General features: G+C 49.3%; 2 protein-coding genes across 5 annotated transcripts in view; one reads left to right on the forward strand and one right to left on the reverse strand.

Annotated features, from left to right (window-relative positions):
• Positions 1-870: 870 nt before the first annotated feature.
• HAGHL (hydroxyacylglutathione hydrolase like) overlaps positions 871-22,095 on the forward strand; it is a 301,833-nt gene continuing 280,608 nt past the window's right edge. Inside the window, exons 1-9 of the mRNA XM_075718509.1 lie at positions 871-1,064; positions 2,045-2,109; positions 2,194-2,311; positions 2,631-2,739; positions 2,853-2,956; positions 3,122-3,223; positions 3,310-3,389; positions 3,713-3,963; positions 5,158-5,680. Of these exons, the coding sequence (XP_075574624.1) occupies positions 960-1,064; positions 2,045-2,109; positions 2,194-2,311; positions 2,631-2,739; positions 2,853-2,956; positions 3,122-3,223; positions 3,310-3,389; positions 3,713-3,878 (849 nt within the window). The 5' untranslated portion in view covers positions 871-959 and the 3' untranslated portion in view covers positions 3,879-3,963; positions 5,158-5,680. The remainder of the gene's footprint in view (positions 1,065-2,044; positions 2,110-2,193; positions 2,312-2,630; positions 2,740-2,852; positions 2,957-3,121; positions 3,224-3,309; positions 3,390-3,712; positions 3,964-5,157; positions 5,681-22,095) is intronic.
• Positions 6,238-20,349, reverse strand: CIAO3 (cytosolic iron-sulfur assembly component 3). 4 transcript variants are annotated; one of them, XR_012831492.1, is made up of 12 exons: positions 20,275-20,349; positions 18,753-18,848; positions 17,042-17,185; positions 16,574-16,706; positions 16,029-16,163; positions 15,564-15,682; positions 14,279-14,408; positions 13,962-14,034; positions 10,534-10,671; positions 9,317-9,474; positions 7,894-8,270; positions 6,238-6,265 (listed from the first exon to the last, which is right to left on the reverse strand). XR_012831492.1 is itself a non-coding variant. In XM_075718499.1 (11 exons), exons 1-11 carry the CDS (start codon positions 20,338-20,340, stop codon positions 8,032-8,034), a joined length of 1,431 nt encoding a protein of 476 aa, XP_075574614.1. In that variant the 5' UTR covers positions 20,341-20,349; the 3' UTR covers positions 7,804-8,031. The 4 variants fall into 4 exon arrangements, 2 of the variants coding, with proteins under 2 accessions (XP_075574614.1, XP_009479605.1); XR_012831491.1 differs by lacking the exon at positions 6,238-6,265 and adding an exon at positions 6,465-7,269; XM_075718499.1 differs by lacking the exon at positions 6,238-6,265 and having other exon boundaries at positions 7,804-8,270.

The following is a 22,095-nucleotide window of genomic DNA, read 5'->3' on the forward strand; positions in this document are numbered from 1 at the left end:
TTACTTCATTATAAATAATCCAGCCAGCAAACCAGGAAACATGAAATTAATTATTCCTCTCCCCTTAATTGGTTTAGTGGTGGACTTGGTAGTGTAGGTTAATGGTTGGACTGGGTGATCTTAAAGGTCTTCTCCAACCTAAACCATTCCATGATTCTATCCTGCACCCAGCACCCACCCGCACCATCCTGTGTCACCGATATTCCCAGCACCGGTGGGACCGGCACCCTCCGACCCTCCCAGGGCCGGGAGAGCCTCATCCCTCCCGTTTCGGCACGCCGGCGGCAGAAGCAGCTGGTTCTGCAGGCGGGGCCGTGGCGAGGGGCCAGGCTGCGGTTTCGGGGTGCCGGGGTGGGGTGCCCCCCCCCCTCCCCCCCCCAAAGCCTTCCTCCTGGCCGGGCTCCCCCGCGCCTCCGGCCTGGTGATCCCGGGTGCTGGGTGGGTGCCAGGGCGAGCCGTGGGGGCCCCGCAAGCGGGGGCGTGGGGGTCCACGGTGAAGCGCGGGGGGGGGGGGGGCTTCACCCCACGGGGGTGGTGGTGGTGGGGGGTCACCCCCACGGGGGGGGTGGGGGGTCAGCCATCCTGCCTTGCGCCGTGGGGGGGGGGCAGGAGGGAAGCCCCCCACGCACCGCGGCCGTGCGGGGGTGTCCCCCCGCGTCACCCCGCCCCACGCAGCGCGATCCGCCCCGCACCGCACCGGCGGGGAGGGGCCGCGCCTGCCCGCTGCGGGGAGGGGCCGCGCCGGGGCCGCGCCGCCCGCAGGTAGCGGCCGCGTCACGCGTGGGCTGCGCTGGGCGAGGCTGGGACGGGGGGGGGGACACCCGCAGCCCCCCACCCCGCCGCTCCCGGGGCCGCCCCTCGTTTCGCTGCGTGGGGCCGGGCACCCCCACCCCCCCCCCCCCATTTCGCTGCGTGGGTTCCCCCCCGCTCCCACCCGTGTCCGGCGCTGCCGAGTGACCATGAAGGTGAAGGTGATTTCCGTCCTGGAGGACAACTACATGTACCTGGTCATCGAGGAGAGCACCCGGGACGCCGTCGCGGTGGACGCCGCTGTCCCCAAAAGGGTGAGAAGTGGCTGCACCCCACCCCCCTGCCCCGTCCCGGCTGGGCTGCGGGGTCCCACTCGGGGGCCGTGCCCGTGGTGGTGGTCCCACGCTGGGTTGGCCCGCGGGGTCTTCGCGTGGAGCATCCCGCCGGCGGGGCCAACCCCTGCTCAGCGCCCGTGGAGCGGGTGCGCGGTGCCAGAGCCGCTCCCCCCAAACCCCTGCGCTGCCATTTCCACGGCGCCTTCGCCGTTACCTCCCCGCGCCCGAGCCGGAAGCCGCGCAGACCCCAAATCCAGCGAGGAGAACCCAAAATAGAGCTGCGGAGGGTGCCTCCCGCGCCAAGTCCCCTTTTCCCGGTGCCAGCCTGCAGCCCTGACGCTGGAGCAGGAGGGGAAGGCGGCGGCCGCCCTCGCCCCCGGGACCCCCCTGCAACCCCCTTGTGCCACCCTCGGCCGCTGCGCACCGTGCGAACGCCGTCGCGGTTTTACAGCGTTTGTTGCTGGCTCAGATGTTTCCTTCCCCTTTGAGGAACGTAATCAGCGGCGGCCGGGAGGGTTTGTTAGTAGGGATGAATTTTAAGTTGGCGTTCAGAGCCTCCCGGCAGCTGCGCCGCAGGCTTGGCAGCCCCTCGCCGTAGCCAGGACGGGTTGCGCGGCTGCCATCTCCCCGCCGCGGCAGCCACCCCGCGCACGGCCCGTGCTGCACCTCCACGCTTACGCCGCGAACGCCCCGGCCATAAAACGCCGCTGTCCCCGTGGGAGCAGCGTGTTCCTGACCACCTGCTCCGCTCTGCGCGACGGGGTCGGGCGCGGGGAGCCGAGCCTTCGTCCCACCCTCAGCCCTTCGCTGCTCGGCGCGTCTTTTTGAGCGTTTTTCTGCTGGGCGTCTCGCCTGCGGAGCGGTGCCGTGCGGGACAGATCCTGCGCTTGGGACGGGCACGGCACGTGCGTCGCCACCTCCCTGCACCCTCAGCTCCTTCTGCTCCGGCTCCGTTTCAGTTGCTGGAAATCGTCAGGAAGGAGGACGCGGTGCTCAGAGCCATCCTCACCACCCACCACCACTGGTAAAATGCCGCCGGCGCGAGCGGGGGGCCGGGGGCCGTGCCTGGCGTGGGGCTGGGCGCCCATTCCCTCCTCTGCTGGCGCAGGGACCACGCGAGGGGCAACGAGGAGCTGGCGAGGCTCTGCCCCGGCCTGCACGTGTACGGTGCCGACGAGCGGATCGGGGCCCTGACGCACAAGGTGACCCATGAGCAGGAGCTGACGGTGCGTGGCCGTAGGACGGCGGGAGCGCCCCGGGGCTCGGCCCCCCGCGCACGCATCCTGCCCCGCGGGGAGCGGAGCTGGGCGACGCTGCGGCAGCGCGCTGGGAGCTGGCGGGGTTGGTGCCCGCGGCCGTGCTCGGGCTCCCCGTGCCCTGGGGCGGCTGCAGCTGCGGCACCGTGGATTCGGGGCCGGGAGGGAGCACTGGACTGCGGGAGAAACCTCGTCCCGTTCCCAGCGCCTTCGGGATTGCGCTGCGGGACCCAACCCTCTCCCGGGGCCGGGGTGACCGCGGCGGGGTCCTGACCCTCTCTCCCCGCAGTTCGGGGCCATCCGGGTGAGGTGCCTCTTCACCCCCTGCCACACCTCGGGCCACATGTGCTACTTCATGTGGGAGGACGGCTCGCCGGACGCTCCGGCTCTCTTCTCAGGTATCCCGCCCTGCCGACGCGCGCCCCGTGGGGAGCGGGGACACGGGGCCGTGCTGCCCGTCCCCCCGCCCTGCTCGGCGCTCCCCTCCGTGCCCAGACCCCTTTCCCCGCAGGTGACACCCTGTTTGTGGGGGGCTGCGGGAAGTTCTTCGAGGGGACGGCGGAGCAGATGTACACCAACCTCACCCAAATCCTGGGGTCTTTGCCGAAGGAGACGGTGAGTGCCCCCCCGCCCCCGCATCGCAGCCCCAGCCTGGGGAGAGACCCCAAAATCAGGAGGGGGCTCGAGGCTGGCACCGCTGGGGCTGCGGCGGCACCAGGACGGGTCGGAGCCGGCACCGGGCGCACGTGTGACGCCGGGTGCTTCCCGCTGGCGTTGCAGAAGGTGTTCTGCGGCCACGAATGCACCGTCCGAAACCTCAAGTTTGCCTTGAAAGTGGAACCGGAGAATGAAATAGTAAAGAAGAAACTCGCGTGGGCCAAAGTAAGCGGCTGCGCCCCTGCCGGGGTCGGGGTGGAGTGGGGTGTTGGCTGCTGGTGGGTTTTTGGATATCTCTGGTTCCTCGGCAGCAGCGGGATGACGAGGACTTGCCCACGGTGCCTTCCACGCTGCAGGAGGAGTTCCTCTACAACCCCTTCCTGCGGGTCACGTAAGCAGCTCCGGTGCCGCCGGTCAACCCCAAACCGGGGCGGGCTGGTCCTGCCCCCAAACTCTGCTCCCCTCTTCCCTCCAGCGCCATCCCTTTGCTACCCGGTGGGCAATCCAAGCCCCGAGGGAGAGGAGGGTGCCCGGACGCGGGCTCCTGCACCGCCCGGCACGGGGGACCCGCGGACGAGCCCCGTGTGCCCCGGCAGCCTCCTGGCACTGGGATGTGGCCGCCCCGTTGTCCGTCCCGGCACGCACCGGGGTCCCAGCGGGGAGGGGGTCCCCATCCCGTCCCCTGCGGTCGCAGCAGAGCTGGTCTCCTTGCAGGGAGGAGTCCTTGCGGAAGTTCACGGGCAAGACGGACCCGGTGGAGGTGCTGAGGACCCTCCGCACCGAGAAGGATAACTTCAAGAAGCCCAAGGAGCGGCCCAATCCCCAGGCCATGCTTGCGTTTGACTGGGGACTCTTCAGCCCCTTCTTCGAGAAGAAGTGAGCAGCGGCGGCTGCCGAATCGCAGCATCCCCGCCGTGGCGGGGGCTTCCTCCTGGGCTGCGGCCGGCCGGCTCTGACTCGCTCCCGTAAGACTCGGAGGTTGGGCAGCGGTTTTTGTCCTTAACCTGCTCGCTTCGAGGCCGCTCTGCTTCGCTCCCTCCAGCGCCGTGCCCGGCTCCCCTGGCCCGCGGGAGCTTTGCGGAGCGCCTGGTCCCCGGGGGACGGGAGCACGTGGGTGCCTTCGGCGAGCTCGGGCGCTGCGCCGGTGGGTGCAGGAGCTGCCGCCGGTCCTGCAGCCCTTTGCAGCGGGAGCCAGCGGAGGGTACGGCAAAGGCGGGGAGCCCCGGGGGCCCGCAGTGCTGTGCCCCCGGAGCAGCTGGCACCCCGCCGGGTGCGAGGCCCTGCAGCCCTGCCACCCCGGGTGCTGCGGCGCTTCCCGGGGCTCGGCCGGAGCGGAGCTTTGCAGCGCTGCGGGGCCAGGCTGGCCGGGAAGCCCTCCTGGCTCTGCCGGCTCTGCTCCAGCCCTCCCCGTGCCCTTCTCCGGCCCAGGGCGGGCAGGGGCGAGGCGCGGAGACGTGGATGCGCGAGAGGAAGCCGGGCAGGGGACTGGCGTTTGGGCTGGCGTTCAGCGCTGCCTGCTTGACTCCAGCCCTGGGCTAACAGAAACCCTTGTTGCAATGACATTTGGGTATCCCCACCCCACCCCTTTCCCCCCCCCCCGCCTCCTATTTTTACAGTAGGCCAACCTAGAAACATTGCGCAGGGCTTCGTAACGCAATCGTTGGCTTACGGGAGCCGTCCAAACCGCTTCGACCGTGCAGTGCGTGCAGGTGGAGGTCAGGCCTGGAGGAAAGCCTGCGCTAACCCACTCACCGGCTTTGCAAAATGCTTTTCGAGGTGTGCCAGTTTTTAGGCAGCAAACAACGACGTGCTGCTAAGCATCCCTTGCTGCTTTTATATTTTTTTTTCCCCCTCCTCCCCAAGATAAAAAACTGGAAAACTCTTGGCTGAAACCTCCGTTTATCTTGCCTTGTCTTTGGAACAAGAGCTAGGGAGCAGCCGGGTTTCTTAACCCTCATCAGCTTGCAGCCTTCAGTTTGTGCAAAATGAGTACTGTATATTTTTTTTTTTAAAGTCTGACAAATGTGCAAAGCTTTTATTTGCAGGTGGTGGGGAGGTGCGTTACAAACCAGTAAGTTTGTTTTCTTTTTTTTTTTTGGGGGGGGGGGAAATAGGGCTTGCTGGTAGCTCTGTAAATAGCTGTGAAAATCCCTCCGCAGGGTCTGGGCTCGGGCAGGTCGCTCCGTGGGGGACGCGCGCACGGCTCCAGTTTCGGCTTTACCTCAGTGCGCAGAGCATACGCGTGACCGGCTCGGTGTTGCGGCATTTACACCCGTTGTGCGTCGTTAACGCAGAGGAGCGGAGGAGTTGGTGCCGTAATCCTTTACCGTACGCTGTCATTTTAAGCAGCGCCGATTATAGATTTTATAGCTCCTAACACTGGAATAGAGTTGACTTCAGGATCTTTCACGCGTGGACTGTGAACTGCGTCCGTTACGGCTGAAGCCTGGTTTGTGGCCGTTTCTTCCCTTGCTAGCAACTACACTTAAGGTTTTCTGTTTTTCTTTTATTAAGTTACAGGGTTAGAATTTACTCTCCCCCCCGAGGAGGGGAAGAATTAATCCTGCTGCGCGCGTTGCCTCAAAGTTAACCCTGCTGAAATGCGCGGTGCGGTTTGCAGACCCCACCTGGGCGTCCCTCGGGACATTTATTTCTAGCGGGAGCAGAGACGCACCCATGTGTGTTTTCAGGGAGGGTTCCCGAGCCACCAGTGAGTCTGCTCACGCTGATAGCAGCAGCGTGCGGCTCAAGGGCCAGGAGAAATTCAAGCTGTTTGCGATACCATGGCAGGAACAGACGCCCGCGAGCGTCTGTAGGAGCCAACGTCTCGCTGTGGTCCGGGGGGCGAGGGCTTTGACGGCTTTAGCGGCGCGCGTGTTGGTAACCTGGCAGCTGGAGAAGAGACAAAATGTAGACCCCCCCCAGTTGTTTAATCTACAGCTAATTTAGCTTTATTTATTTTTGTACTTCTGGCCTGACGTGCATGTTCTCCACAGCAAATGTGTTTCTTTTGCACTGATGCACACGAGTTTAGGATCTCAGCACTTCAGCGTACGGGACTGACTTTGCACTAGCAGTGGTTCTCTCTTGCTGTAGATAAAAAAATTTATGGTTTAGCGTAACACTGTGTGTTCTAAATCTATGCATGGAAAAGGGCGTTCACTGAAGCTACCAACTTGCTTGTGAAATGAGTAGGGTGGGCAGGGGGAAGCAGCGGGAGATTCTTGCCTTACGGACACTGTGAATTCACCAATTGATCAGCAACACCTGAAAAATGTAAAGCTTTTAATTAAAAACATTAAAAAAAAAAAAAGGTCTTTTACACTGTCAGCTTACTTTTAATAAAGCACGGAGGAGGCTTTGAGAAGGACCCAGGCAATACGGCCAGAGAAGGCGTTACAAGGGGCAGGTCAAGGTCTGACAGCTTTGCTTTTTGACAGCCCTGAGCTCGAGGTCTGCAGGAACGGGGTGCGGGCAAGGTTTTGGGCTGGGCTGGGTGCAGTAACCACCTCCAGCTGTTTGTATTTACTCTGAAGGAACAAAGCAATGTGGCAGCTTTGTTTTCAGTTTTCGTCCAGTTAACTCTACTTTCTGCACAGTCCTTCTTCCTCACATAGCAGTAACTGGAAAAAGGAGAAATATTGAAGCGATTCCATAATGTGATTACGTTCATATTCACTCGTGGCTACAGCAGTCACAGAGAGAGATGCTGCATCTGCCAGCGTGCCTTCCCCTCGAGGTCAGGTGCAGCTGCAAATCCTCCCGCTGCTGCCTTCCTCTCCCCATATGCATTGTAACTCCAGAAAAAATTATATTCAGATTAAATAGACCGAAGCGGAGTCATTCATTCAGTAGTTTTTCTGTAAATAGTTCTGAAAATACCCGTACGTAAAAAATACAGATAGCAAGACAGTCACACGCCATCTCCAGTAACAAAAGACCAAGTCTGTTTTGCATCCATCTGTCTCCTGGCAAGGCATCGTAACACGCTGCATTAAACCAGATGTGCTTTTACTAACCTCTTGGATTGTTCTGGTAAACTACTTGTTGTAATGATTACATCTCACAGCCGCCTTCTGTTAACTTTTGTAAAGTGACACCTTTCAGAGCCACCAAGGACTTTGTCCTTTGTTGGAAAGAAAGTTGGCAGTAACTTCTTACTTGAAACACTGTAAAAAACATTGTTTTCTCCGGATTTAAGGATATTATCCATCAGTAACTGGCTGTTGAGGATGGGGTAGATGCGACAGTTCTGTGACTCTCTCTACAGTCTATTTAGGGAGAGAAAGAGAGGTGTAATTGCCCACAGTTACAGACAACTGTTGTAATTAAAGGGAAAAAGAAATCACTGTAGCTTTTTCTTCTTCAACGTTTATTCAAGTCGCATTTCAGCGTGCAGTAAAACAGCCCTCGAGATGCTGCTTCTCACGTGATCCCAGGCTGCTGGCAGCCACCCGCCCTGACAGGGTAAAGATACTGCAGCTGGAGCTCAAGGGCAGCCGGTCAGGGGCAGCGAAATGGAAAACAGAGCCCAAGGTCTAATTAGACCATTTATAACTAAATGGGGATGTCCCAACAGAGACAGCCATAAAACTTAGCGCTGTGAAAATACAGCAAGGCCCGGACGAGTAAGCCTGTCGTGTAGCATAAAGCTCACCTCGGTGAGACTACAGCCTACTGCAAGCCAAATCCTTCAGTACCTTAAATTCGTCAGTTCTGGTAGGAATAAGGTTGTAAAGGGAGCACAGATTTAGTCCTTAAAGACTGTATAGAGGCTAGGATGCATTACTGCTGCTTTTGACATGTGTTTTAAGTCAGCGTTCAGTTTTTATTTACGTCACTTCAGTCATCATAAAGCTGTAGGAATTAATATTGCCTGCCTACATTCACATTACCTTCTCGTCCCTAATGAGAGTCAGAAATTGCAGACTCCCAGTGATGGCACAGAACTTTAGCTGTCTTTTGAGAATCTTAAATATAACCGAGTTAAAAAGGCACCGAGTATCTGTATCCGGGCTTCACAGCGTCAGTCTTCACCATTTGATGTTAAATCCAACGCTTGTTTTCTCCACTGCGTGGTACTCTGTGTGCAAAGCTTTCGCAGCCTTTTCTGACTCCACGCCACCCAGCCACTGCTCATACAGTTCATTTACAGTCTGGTTCTTCTCTGGAATTTCAGTCTTAAGAGACTCGTACAACCTCTCAACTTGCTGAAGCTGGTCCTTGCTGGATTCACCATCTAGTTTGATCTGACCACCTCCATTTAAGCAGCCTATATGGGACAAAGTGAGAAAACGTCACTGAGTTTAGAAAGCACTTCAGCTTTATCAGGAAAGAAAAAAAAAACCCAACACAACTACAGTTAATTTACTCTGCATCTGCAAACAGTTACAGCAATCAAAACACCATTATAATTGTGGTTTACTCCCCAGTTACCTAACACCAGCAGGGTGGGCTGTAGCCCTTGGAGGGGAGATCACTGGCCTGGTGTGCCCCAGCACTAATTTGACCGGCTGTAAGAGAGGGTTGCCGAGGCAGGCTGGGATGTGCCAGGCAGACAGGGGTAAGGAGAAGCAGGGAGCTTTGGCTCTCATCCTGTGCCTCCAGAAAAGGACCAGAACACCATCCAGGTGAGAACAGCCTTGGAGTCTCAGCTGAAGGTAAGATACAACACCCCTGGGACATGTTCTGGGTTTGCTGTTGGGGCGGAGGTGCGCGGTGAGTTGAGCTCTGCGGCGTGCGATTGCCCCAAGCAGCGTCCTGGTGCTGAGCAGCCTTTGGGGCTGGGAGTTGTGCAGAGCCTCGGGGAGAAAGCAGTTGCTCTGAGCACCCGGAGTGGCAGCTCAGCATCGCTTCAGGCTGGGTTTGAGCTGCCTGTGCTCCCTGCTAGCAGATTCAGAGAGAACCAGGAGGGAGAATAAGGGCTTGCATAAAGTGGAAAAGGCAATAAAATACGTAGAAAGAGACTTTCTTCACCAGCTGTAGCAAGCGTTCTCTAAAAGCGTTAAGTCAGTTTTGTGCAATTTTAGACAAAGACTCGCCTCATGTACCAAACAGCTTAGAAAACCAGGAGGATCTCCTTAAAAGTGCTAGTTAATTTAACTGTAATTACTTAAATCCTGAAGAATTACTAGCTTCTAGGTAAGAAAATATACACACAAACAACTCTGAAATTCTGATGCTGTGACTACCGCATCTCAAGAGTTTGAAGGCTTTGCCACAATATTCAGGACATGAGAAATGCCCATTGTGCCTGTATTTTAGTTATAGTTTCGTACAGCTACAGATTGTAACGGTGAAATCCCTGTGCAGTCTTACCTGACGGGCAGGCCATGACTTCAACGTAGTGATAAGGTGATTTCCCTCGTTTCAGCTTTTGCACTAAGTTCTGTATGTTTCGAAACCCATATGCCAAAGCAAACTGGAGCAGGACTACTCCGTCCTTCTCCAGTGTCACCTCCTGGAAGTCCTTGTTTCTGAGGAACAAGAGCAGAGCAAAGTGTCTTAGCCAAATTAACTTCTATTTTAAACTTCAAAGAGCCCTGTGCTAAAACAAAGTTCTTTGTGAAATCTTATTCAAGAAAGCTGTCCTAGTTCTTTGCCACCTGAACAGAACAGATGAAGGAACTAGCTTACAGATCCCTTTCCAGTCTTGCTTGAGGACCTGCCACCTGAACTGAGTTTGCTGAAGAACACCTGTGTTGCACAAATCCCTAAAAGCTAAGCAAATGGAGCCTGAACAAAAGTTTCATTGTGCTAGGCTGCTTGAGTTGGCTTCAGCCAACTTATACATTAGCGAGGCCACTGAGGAAACTTTTAAATTGTAGTGGGTCATAAAACCAGAGAGCAAACTATTATTGAAGGCTTCCAGACTCCTAAGGTTTCTGGAAATACCTGTTCCTGATAAAAGTAGTAGTAATTTGATTTTTATCAACTATTTCATATTGAGACTCAGGGGGACTGTTTCTTCTGCTTCCCAGACCAGAGAATCCTAAACATAAATACTGCTAATCGGGGATATAATTCATTACAAATGGCACCTTAAGATTGTAACTGGGAAGCTAGAAGGAATCTCAGCTGAATGAAGCTCTGTGCCCACACTCAAGTGACTTGTTTTGTGTCATACATAGTTAAAACAGAGCCCCAAAGCCCTAACACAAGATTTTCTGTTCTGTGATAGCTAGATTAGTAACGCATCTACTTTATGGGTCTGAATGCAGGTGAAGAAGCCCAGATCCCTGTGAGCTCTGTCTTCTAAATTACTCTAAAAATTGTCTGCAACTCGATACTGGGAAAATCCACCAGGCCAAAATAAAGTGTGTGGGTGGTGAAGGGGCTAGAAGTCTCCAAGGGAAAGGCTGCACGGAGCGCTGGCTGATTTATTGCTCAGCAACTGTGGGAGTGAGAAGCCAATTCCCATGCCTTGAAGTAAAATGTTTAACATTGCAAAGAAAGTTTCAGTCCATTAGCAAGATAACAGCATGAGCAGAACTGCAATAAAAATAGTGCTTTCTGTAGGACTTTAAACTTCTTACTTTAAAGGTTTGTACTGAATCATATCCACTTGAATTCCAAAGAGTTCCTTGGCTGCATACTTGTAGATGTGCTCCAAATAGCCACCAGAACCACCTCCCGAGTGGCTAGTGAGCTCCTCTTCCGCAGCACTGCTAAACCTGGGGGAAAGGAAGAAAGAAGCAGTTTTAGGGGAATCTTTGATAAAACAGAACAGCCAGCACAAAGGCAAAGGTCCAGGGGACTCAAAAGCAACAGAAAAAGCCACAGACCAGCTCCCTTTGAGCTCCTAGCTTTTCCCTTTCTCCTGGGAACCAACTATTTATAGCTTCAGAGTCCAGCAGATTTAACCCCGTGCTGCTTAGCATCCTTTGGGTCAAGCTCAGTGGAAATACTGTCACGTGCCCCAACAAAGCCTGATCCATGCACTGCCAACTTGATCTTCACGTATCAAAAATATGTTTGGGAATGTTTGAGTTACAAGGGCAATTACCTGACATGCTTATCTTGTTAGCTTTCTGTTTAATACCTCTACAAATGTCCTGGGTTACACTTAGAAATGGGAGGAGGGAAATAAGGAGCAGTTGTGGTATGGGTCTCTTGGAGAATACAACCTAGCAGAAGTCCTGTCTTGGTCAAGAGATATCTCATCAGTGCAAAGGCTTTTCTGCAACATCAACAGAAGCAGAGTTCATTATTGAAAGCTCTAGTTCCGTGTTGCAGCACATTTTTTTTTTTTGAAACCAGCTACTTTAGATGTGGTTGCTGGGATGTGGGAGAACACTTCTGGGAGGTATCGGTGCTACGACCACAAGCACAGAGAGATGAAATCCCTGTTGCTGTGGTTTCATGTGCTTAAAGTTATGTAACAAAAGTGAACAAAGGCAGCGATGCCAGGACCTTTGCTTAGCACACGGCTGTCCTCAGCGGGATCCTGGTTCAAGTTCAACACATTTTTGGTGTTGAACAACTACGTTAACTTAAGTTCTGTAATTCTAGCTCTGCACAAGTAATTCCATCTCACTGACATGCCAAAACACAACCAGCTATTCAGAGGTCAAGATAATGTTTCTTGAGAATAGCTCACCAGATGGAAGCCACACAATAGCTTTTGTTATGAGAGAATAACAAGATGAGGGATCTGCTTATAAGCACTCATCAGGCAGTGACACTTGCATTCTCCTCCTAACAGCTGCAGAAGGGAAAACACTTGAATTCAGGCCAAACAGTTTCAAGTCAAGTCAAAGATGTTGCCTCTTGCAGATAAAATCTTAGCTTTGGAAGAACTGCAGAAGGCAACGCTTTAGCCTGCCATCACCCTCAGAAACTATTTTTAATTTGATCTTGTTTACAGGAACTGAGCTTCATTAACAAAATGTTTCAGTGTGTCTGGCCTCACGTACTGCTACTCTCTTAAAATGAGGCTGCCAGTAAGCTTCAGCGCTGGCCTGGAGCAAACGGTTACACCAGCAAAAGTCCTGGGATTTCTGGCACTTTCTCTCATTCTTGCTGCCAAATGTAATAACCTCTTAATGGGCTTTTCCACGTGCTGGAGGATAAAGCAGAACAACAGCCATTGGACTGCTTCTGTGAATGCTCCAAGTTCTGAGGAATACGTGCTGGTTTTAACCAGTCAATTTACTGAGTATGTTAAAGCTAGCAAAAGGTTATAGAGGCACTTTATCACCACAAGCATGAGGCCTAGTGCTCAGAATGTACTCCTAAGTAGTTGGCCAGAGATTTTTATCAAGTAATTAGACGTTCAGTTCTAGGTTATAACTGACACTTCCATAATGTCATTTCCTAAGGGAACCCAAACACTTCAGAATCTTTTTTTCTCTTGAATTTTCTGTTAGTGGAGTAACAATAAAGCAGGTAGACCAGAAGTACTTGTTTACATGGGCAGCTTTTGAAGTTGTACTTTTGGGACTCAACCATGCAGACATTTGTTATAGCTGAGGATACCTTTCTTCTTTGATGTGAAAGCAATCTGTGCATACGCTATGTCAGAAAAAGACACTTAATCCTGGCAGAAGTGTGCATAAATAGATCTGCGCTAGTAAATGTGTTATGTGAAACCTACACCTACCGATCCACTGAAACGCAGCTGAAGGAAACCGAGGCTCTGGGCATGCACATTATTTTAAATATCTTCTTTTTTTTTTTTTTTTTTTAAACTAAGTATCCCTTGCATGAAAGGAATTGGATGGGAATACACCATCTCTGTCTCACATTCTCCTTTTCAGAAGCACAGGAGTGACCAATGTTTGTAACAGCTAAAACTAATCTAGGAAATAGGCTGCATGTAAGGACACTTCCCTTCATAGCTCCATCAACATATATGTGCTGATCAGACAACCCTGGAGCAAAGGCTGCCAATGGCACTTGGTTGTACTGGAAAGACTTGAAGCCTATTTAGAAATAAACCAAACTTCAAAACAAGAGTGTCACATCTGCAAGGGGTACAGCTGAAAACAGGCTAGTGTCACATTTTTTATCACGTGCTAGATGCTGCATATTTGGGGTATTGAAATCTCTCCTAAAAACTTAGGGAGTCATATACTTAATCATCTTTTATAATTCTTACAGTTTGCCGCACATGCAGCCTTTCTGTTTATCAATGTGCAAAGTGCTACAAAGACAGTTCTTTTAAACCGAAGAAGAGAATGCTTTGGTTTAGCGTTCAGTGCAGAACCACCACTGCATGGCAATTTAGACGAGTAAAATGTGATTTTAACATTTCTGTAGTCACTTAGATCTCTGTGCAGTTGTCACTTAACCAGATGTTACTTTTCACTTGAAGTAACTGAAGTCTCATCTGGTTTGCACATGTTTTAGATCTCATTTTTTTACAAATAAAGACTCCTAGAGATTAGCTGAGTGACCTAACTATTTCTTATTTACGCCTTAATTCTGGAATCCTTGCAGTAGCTCTGATGACCAGAACAGATTCAAGCAAACTGAGTACGGTGCAATTAACAGGCTTTTGTTTAGCAAACTCTTTTCTCACTGATCTAGATTCTTCAACTTTTCAAAGTTTGCAGGTAGATTTCTGTGGGATTCCACCAGCTATACTGTGAGTAACAGTAATTGAAGTAAATGACTGTGAGGCAGTTTGTACTTCTCTGCGCAATTCTTTTGCCATTATACTCTTACTGAGCTAATTCTAGCAATCCTGCTAATTTACAGTGAGAGCTGCTAATCTTTGGACTACTAAAATCTAGAACAAATAGTTACAGATTCTCCAAAAGTGGAAATTTGTCATATTCTGTAGATTAAGTATTTTAATGCACAATTGTACCGATTCAAGAGACACAAGAAAACAAGTCAAATGCAAACACATGCAGCCTTGTGTAGAACAGTAGCAGAAAGGCAAATTCTGTTGAAGAACTCTATAAATACTGGATGAAAAAGAACATGACTGAAGATGCAAATGAGATTTTGTTCTTACATGGTATCCAAAGGAGCAGGATCTACATCTGATAGAGATACTCCTTCTTGTTCCAACAACTTTAGCACTTCTCCTAAAACAGAACCACAGATATAAAAAGATATTATTTGGGGATAAAGGAAAACAAAATCCACAGATAAGTACATAAAACTGTATCTGCAATCTTTACCAGGACATGATTTACATTATTAAAGTGTAATTATACAGCAATATCCATACACTATGTCCTTCATCAGACACAAAGGGTTATTTAAACTAGCAAACACCTTGCTCTGAGGCTTACAGAAATTAGCTGGACTACCTCTGGCTCTGCTTACCTGTGGTGATTACACAGTCCACATCACGAGTTTGGTACTCTTGGTTAAAAAAGTCTGGCCTTGAAGCCTCTAGCTTTTTGTCATAACAGGGCATTACTGTTACATGGTATATCTGGTCAGGTGTTAAGTGCTGGAAGAAAGACAAAGGCGTGCAGTTGGATTGGCCAATATCAAACCTATCTTGAGAGAGATGTTTTCCAGGTGAAAATGAGAATGAAACTAATGCCACCATGCCTCTGGAAATGCCCTCCACTATTACTGAAGTTTTATTTTTATATATATATATACACATATACACACACATTTATATACACATTAAAGTATTTCTCTCCTAGAACCCAATTTTAGTTTCTAGCAAGTGTCAGCATTATGGTCTTTTACGGGTTTCCCCCCCTCTCCTTTTGCTAGTCCAGATGATCCAAAGTCAGTCAGCGAAGTGAATTCCTGATTATGCAGTTAGAGAATATGCTTCCTCCACACTACTAAAAACCAGCCCCTGCATCAGCAACTAAGAAATGATCTGCCGTTGGACAAAAAGCTCATGACCATCCAAGAAATAAGTACAGGCCAAGGAAACAAGTCATTGACTCAAGGCCATTGTTTCAGTATCTTGTGCCAAATATTCTTAGCAGCTGCCAATTTCTGTAACAAGTATGCAGATGTCAGCATTTACTTAATGCAAGTGTTAAACCACTGCTCATTAATGGACAATAAATCATACACTCAGAAGTGGTGCTTCAGTTTCTTACTGGACAAATCTAGGCTGTTAGTATAACTCTAGTCTTTAAATATCAAATTTACATTTGGAAAGATTCCAAAGGTTAAAGACTGAGAACAAAACTAAGTCAAACTGAAACAGAACATTAAGTTGGGAACAAGCAAGTAATTTTTAGACAAGACATGATCTGCACGTATGCACTGACCGAAGTTTTGTCTTAGGATAATTTATTTTAAATTATACACCAGCTTTAAACAACACGAAAATACCACACACAGACAAGATGGGAGCACAAGGACACTGAAAAATAAGTTTCTCTAGCCTTCCCAAATAACACGCAGAGGTTTTAAGTAGTGCATGCAGCATAAACTTAGTGTTACTGCCCTAGTTGCTAACTCCTCATTAGATAAAATGGAAGTGAGAAAGATGCTGCCTTTGCTGGCTTCTGCAAGGTAATTTTTACCTCTGAACTCTAATGTGTCACATGTAGCAAAATAAAAAAAAATCAGCTTAAAGCATTCAATTTTAGCAGTTTGCCATGAAGCATAGTGTACTTCAGATCCCTACCTGCTGTTCCGCAAAATGGCCCTTGATCAAGGAGCCCATGACCTGCTGTGGGGACTTGGTGGTACTGATGTAAGGAATGATGAAACTGCCATGGGTTTTCTCTGCATAGCAGATCCAACCTGGTAAGAGTGTAATTAGCAAATTAAATTAAAAATAACAGGCACCTCTTTGCTCTGCTCACCCTCCCTGCAACCCCAGGCTTAGGACCCATTAATAACCATTTTCAGTCTCACTTCAGCACAAAAAGCAAAGGAAGTGTAACACAAGATTCATTTTAGAGAGCTCATTAGGTAACTGTACAGATCATTACTGCTATTAACACCAAGATCTCTTTGTATTGTGAAAGGAGTAATCCTGTAAGTAAATGTATCCATTTAAACTTTCCTGACTAACTTTCTGAATTTTTGTTCTAGTGTACTATTAGTATGCCATTTTATTATTTCCATAACTAACCTAATATCATACCTGGACAGGCAGAAGCTAGCATTGGCAAAGCCTTTTTGTCTTCAGATTGCTTTCGAAAGCGTTTTACAAACTCTCGTTGGCTCTCCAATAGGCTGAAGTTTCTTGAGAAAGTTGTATCAAATACATAGTGCACACCTAGGCAGTACAGCATCTGTGTTAAAATTCACAAAAAAAGATACGGCAAACTACAACAAAAAGCCTCCAGTCAAACCGGATTCAAACTTATTTACGTCTTATTTGCAGGTATCAGTCTCTGCAGTTGAGAGTGAACCTTTTTCCCTAGCACGTCAGCACAGTAAGACAAGCAAAAGTGACAGCAGGACTGCAAATCTAAAATTTAAAGCTCCTTCCCTCTATCACTCCAAGTTTATTATGCAACTGAAGTTGCAGACAGTTAGTTTGCATTTTAGCTAATGCCAATTATGAAACATTATGAGTCCATGGGGAGGTTAAATCACATCAACCTTGCACGCTCATAACAGTTATGCTTAACATATACCCCAGCAGTCCCCTCTGTGACTAACAGAATGCAATACCACACTTGCCTAAACTCTTTAAGAAGGCAGTCAACTTCTTTGCTGTTTCCAGAACACCCATTTTACATCTTGCAGCTAGTGAAGCTCTGGATTGTGGTGAAACAGAAACCACCACCAATTTCTGTTCATTGGGAGCGGCAGTCTTTGAAAAAAAAACAAAACAAAGAACAGCACTGTTCAGACAATATTAATACAGCACATGCAGAACTTCCAGCACACCAGAACATCAGAAAGTATCCCCCAACTTAACTCTGAAGTCAGTAACTTACTACATTAAAGGTTCTTTCCAAACCCATGATTACTTTTTAAAAATCAGAAAAAACACAGCAGTGCGCCGAGAACGTCCTCGGATCCTTCAGATCTCTGAGACTATTTTTTTATGTGCGCTGTTTCCACGCATGCTTCTGCAGATGCATCATTCCAGCCTATTACGACTTTCAAACTCTGCAGCCTACCTAGCCGTGACTTGTCACCTACCTTGTTAAAAGTTAGCATTTTGCAGAGCTCTTCGTGGCTCTGTTGAGTGATTAAAACACTCTCTGCTGAGGTAATGCAGCCGCTACAAGCTAAACAGTCGTTCAGAGTAATTTTAGCCTTTTCCAGTTTTTGTGCTCCTCCATCCTAGAAAGAAACAGATTAGACTCAGTTCTGATCATGGTGCAGAATGAGGTAGCAGTCTTCCCACCTTTACTATATTTAGTAACAAAGATGTTGCCCTTTTTATGCTCTCAGTTTATCATTAAAAAAAGTATTTTATTTTTAGTAAGATGAGGAGGAAGACAGGTATCTTTGAAGTTTGCTGCTTTTAATAGGATTATTTGGCACACAGATGCAAATATGCTGAGGAACTTCAGGAAAATTTCAGCAAGACCAAGAACATAACTTTCATCAAATACAGAACAGTTGTTTAGGCCGCAGTTATTTGCGCTATCTGGTGGGGTGATATGGCTCCGAAACATTGAAATTCTACTTTCCCAGAAGCAAATAGGGTCTATCTTGCTCGTTTTTTCAACTTGTGGGTGGCTGAAGACTGGGTTAGCGTGGCTAACATGCAACAGATCGCAGCTGCTATTTTAACCACAAAACTGTAGACCACAGAGACCCTAAGCCTTTAAGCACCAGCCTCCAGTGTGCAGTGAATATTATGCTGGAGAAAGCATGCCAGCTTTGTCACCTCCATCAGATGCTGCTCAGGTTATTGAATAGTACTGGAGCTCTTTCTTCACAGGAACTTGAATTTCACTCCTTCTAAACAGACTGTGTAACCAGACTACAAGCTCGCTAACATTTTTAATTGATACTGAGTGTTCCGCAGTCTTCCTGTGTGCAAAACTGGCAAGGACACTGATCGGAGAACTGTATGGCAGCATATCAAAGACAGTGTGTGGCTTGCCACTGGAAGGAAACATTTTTTATAATGTGACCTGAATAAGTCAGTTTTCCCATGAGACTCTCCTCTTAAACTTCACTTCTCAATAAAGTCCGAACCAGACAGAGCAATTAGGTACTACTAAATTGAAATTTTAAAAAAAGAAACCAGGCTTCTTTGGAAGTACTGTATCCCCCCCTTTTTAAGTCAAAAGGTTATCATCTGCTTAAAGTTAAAAGTACTATTTCTTCATGAATTCCCAGCTTGGTTAACTGAGAAATGCTAACCTTTTCTGCATCAACAGGAAAAGAATTCTCCAAAACTCAGCATTAATTTTGTAAGAAGGAATGAATTCTGCAGGCTATTTAACAAATAATTTGAAATATTATTAAAAAAAGCAGAGCAAAATTTAAGAGTATCTGCTTGAATTCCTTTCTGAGCGAGCACTCCACTGTATGACATAATGCAATAAGAAAAGACATTGTCTCAAATAATCCAGGAATTGCTAATAGTTAAGTACTGATGGCAAAATGGACTTCTCAGATTATCTGCTCTTGTACTGAAAATCATCACTAATTAATGTCAGTGTTTCAGAGCATAAAAGACTGACACAAAATCAGAATTACTGCTTATGAAACTGGGTAATTAAAAAGTTGGACTTTGGAAAAAAGATACGAGAATGCTGACAGCAATAGCAACGCTTTTCTAACATCTTGGTCCTCTCTGATGCATTAAATAGCTGTAGACTATTCAAATACTTAACAATACACTCACGTTTTCTGGATATTTTACACAATAATGAAGAAAAATCACACATACCTGATTGATCTGAAAATAGCTGCCATCTGCTTCAATTCTGATCTTAGCTGCTGCTTTTCCAGGCTTTTTTTCCACTTTTACAGGTTTGATACATTCCTGAAACAGAAATAAAGCCCGAAAGCGAGGAAATGAGCAACAAAGTGCGAAAGAGGTAGATTTAATAGAAACCAGAATGATCAAACCCAAACACTAGTTTGAGAGTGAATGCTGCTTACTCACCCTTAAGCTTTGCTAGATTTACTTACAGCGTCTGTAACCACCGAGAGAAAACATAAAAGCAAAAACTACTTACCCCTTTCTTACAGAAGGAACACTTTTCCAGCATTATACCAAAGACAGAGGACAATTTTGCTGTTCTTTCTGAAGAACACGGCTCTGTTACACGGAGCCTTGAAAGGAACAGAGGCTTGCCTGCACAGTCCTCCTCTCTAAAATCTTACAGATGATCGTGCAGTCTTCATTGCAAATTTTAACCGATGGAGGCGTGGTCACCACAGTCACCATGTGGCTAGTGCCAATGAAGTTTCATTTAATGCCGAAAGGACTCTGACGACCTTGGATTAGACTGCTTCCAGTTTTCTGCATTGTTCTGTGATGAAGTCTCAAGGGTGTTTTTGCCTTTTGTGCGATTTTTATTGTTTAGGCACCTTATGATTCCTTGTCCTACTTCTACAGCTATGGTTCTCTTTGCCTTTTACCATCCTTGCTCTGCCAACATCTTCATTTTCGCCCCCCCCTCCCCCCCCCCCAACCCAGCTTTACTACATTTTGCAAGATTCAGAGACTAGCAGGAACAAGTCATTATGATTCTTCAGTTATGCTCACTGAATAGAACAAACAACGATCTCTACATTTACCAGAAAAGCACGCGTTATTTACACAAAAGACTTCACTAGGAAACGCTGGTACTACAAGGAGAGATAATTTACTATGCCCCATTCCACTGATCTCATTTCAGGATAGTTTTTCTGCTGTGCTTGCCAGCAAGTACATCCAGGATTACTATTTTGTACTTTTGCTAGTGCTTGAAGACTCTGAAAGAAATAATCTTGACCTGTCCTTGCTGCTCACTCCCACCGCTCCTGTACGCTGGCACGAGCATCTGTGCGGTTCGGTAGTGTGCAAGGAAACTTGTTCAGGCTTAAGGGTGGTTTTTGGGGGGGGAGGCGTGTCTAGATTAACATTTAATAGGGCGGTTTCCAGATCGGGGTGGGAATGACCGAGTGGCTGCAGGGCCAAGATTTTCTCTGCTTACAGAGGCTCGCACCGAGCAGCGTTGCTGCCCTCTCTGTTCCCTGCGCGCTGGCTGGAGGGGACAGCGAGGGATCCCCGTGTGCTTTTCCTTTTACCACTCCTTTTACCACTCTGTCACACACCTCCCCTCAGCGCCATCTTCTCACCCTCCCCAGGCGGCGCCGGCAGGGCCCACCCCGCGGCTCCCGGGGCAGGGCCGGGCCTCCCCGTCACAGGCCCGCGGCCTCACCCCCACCGCCGGCGCTGGCAGCCCCCGGCCCGCACCCACCTGGGAGGGCCCGATGTAATCGTCCAGGTCGGTCAGCTGCAGCACCCCGCTGAAGGGAGACGCCATCCCGGCCGCGCCGCCGCCGAGCGCGGCAGCCAGCTGGAGGGGCGGGGGCTGCGACACTGTCGTAAAAAGGGACGCGCCACACTGCCGGAAAGGAGCGCGGGGGGGGTGCGCCCGTGCGGAGCGCGCATGCGCAAGGCGGTCGGGGCGGGCTGGGCGTCAAGCTGAGATGGCGGGCGAGGGGGCTGAGGGTCTGCAGGGTATTTTTTGATTTCTGGGCTACGGTGGAAGGTGTATTAGGCTGAGGTGAGATGTAGGCACTATAGAGAGGGGAGGTATTACGGCCCTTGGCCTTATAAACAGCGTGAAGCCTGTGCTGGGCCGCTGCTTCTTGCGGAGAGTAAGTCCTCAAAGCCCTCGAGCTTGTGGGGTGATTCTACGGCCGAAAGGGCCGGGCACCCCGCAGGCAGGCTGCCTGCAGGGCCTTTGCTGATTTCTAGGCTATGGTGGAAGGTGTATTAGCCTGAGGTAAGATGTAGGCACTACAGAGAGGGAGGCATTGTGGCCCTTAGCCTTATAAACAGTGTGAGGCCTGTGCTGGGCAGCTGCTTCTTGTGGAGAGTAAGTCCTCAAAGCCCTCGAGCTTGTGGGGATGGCCTGGATACCTGTTGCCCTTCTTGGGACTGCTCTCCCATCAGGGTGGCAGCTGGTGAGGTTCCTGCCTTAGGGAGCTTTGACACTCTGAATCATCCCCAAACAGCTTACTGTGTTCATGCAAATGCCTGATGTTTTGTGTGTTCAAGGTTCAAAGCTCAGTGTGAGAAATTATTAGTTCTTTGAAGGAAACAATTTTATTTATGTGAGAAGCAGTGCAGAAAGCGGTGTAACAATTTTTCAAGGTCGCTGGTGAGGCTGTAGTGCTGTCTGGTTGAGAACTTGGCAGCTTCTTGACTGCAGGCCCTGCTTGGAGATTTCCCTGTCAATGGTGTTTCAAGGAAAGCCTTGCAAATTTGGGCTCTGTAAGAGTGCAACCTAATACACATTAACAGGAGCTTTATTTAACCAAAAAAATGTCTCTGCGCTGTTTGTAGAAGTACCCTGAGGTGCCTAGATGGAATGCGCTAAGTGCAGCATGCTGTTAATCAGCAGAGCTGCGTGTCATTTCCAGGCATAGCTGTCAGCAGAATGCAAGGAGGAACTGGTAGTGTCTAGGGCCTGATCCTGAAAGCACTGCTGGATTTTGTCCTTGCAGCTTCAAAAGCTCTGCTTCAGGTGTGAAGGTGGGGCTCCAGACAACACACTTTACCAACAAATGCACCAGGTTCTGCAGATTTCTGTATGACTATAACATCCTGCAGTTGCGCCTCTAGATTATTGTGTAGAAGCGATGAGCTCTGAAGAAAGTAAATGCCCTTGTTGATTGAAGTGTTGCGTAGCTTTCTCTGTGCTAGAACACCTTATCATTTAAGGGTAGGATATAACCTTACAAAACAGTGTTTAGTAGCCAGAGGGGGAGAACGCAGCAAAAAATCTGAAATGTGTGGTTTTTCATATATGTTGTTGCTCTTCCGGTTACAGGAGGTGCTGAAATAAATATGAAGGCACCTAATCAGTTCTGAATCCACAGAGATTGTCCACAGAGACAACGATCTGTTCAAGGGTCTGGAATGACCGTTCCACCTCCTGATAGCTTTCCCATAAGCCCATTTGGAAATGTTTTACTAGTGGAGTAGAGTCCCAAGGGAAGGAGTGATAGTCACCTGCGAAGCCAGTTACAATTAGGTTGTGCAAAGCACTGGGGGAACATGCTGTGTGCGA

This window comes from Pelecanus crispus, chromosome 11 (assembly GCF_030463565.1).
Source record: "Pelecanus crispus isolate bPelCri1 chromosome 11, bPelCri1.pri, whole genome shotgun sequence".
Classification (NCBI taxonomy): domain Eukaryota; kingdom Metazoa; phylum Chordata; class Aves; order Pelecaniformes; family Pelecanidae; genus Pelecanus; species Pelecanus crispus.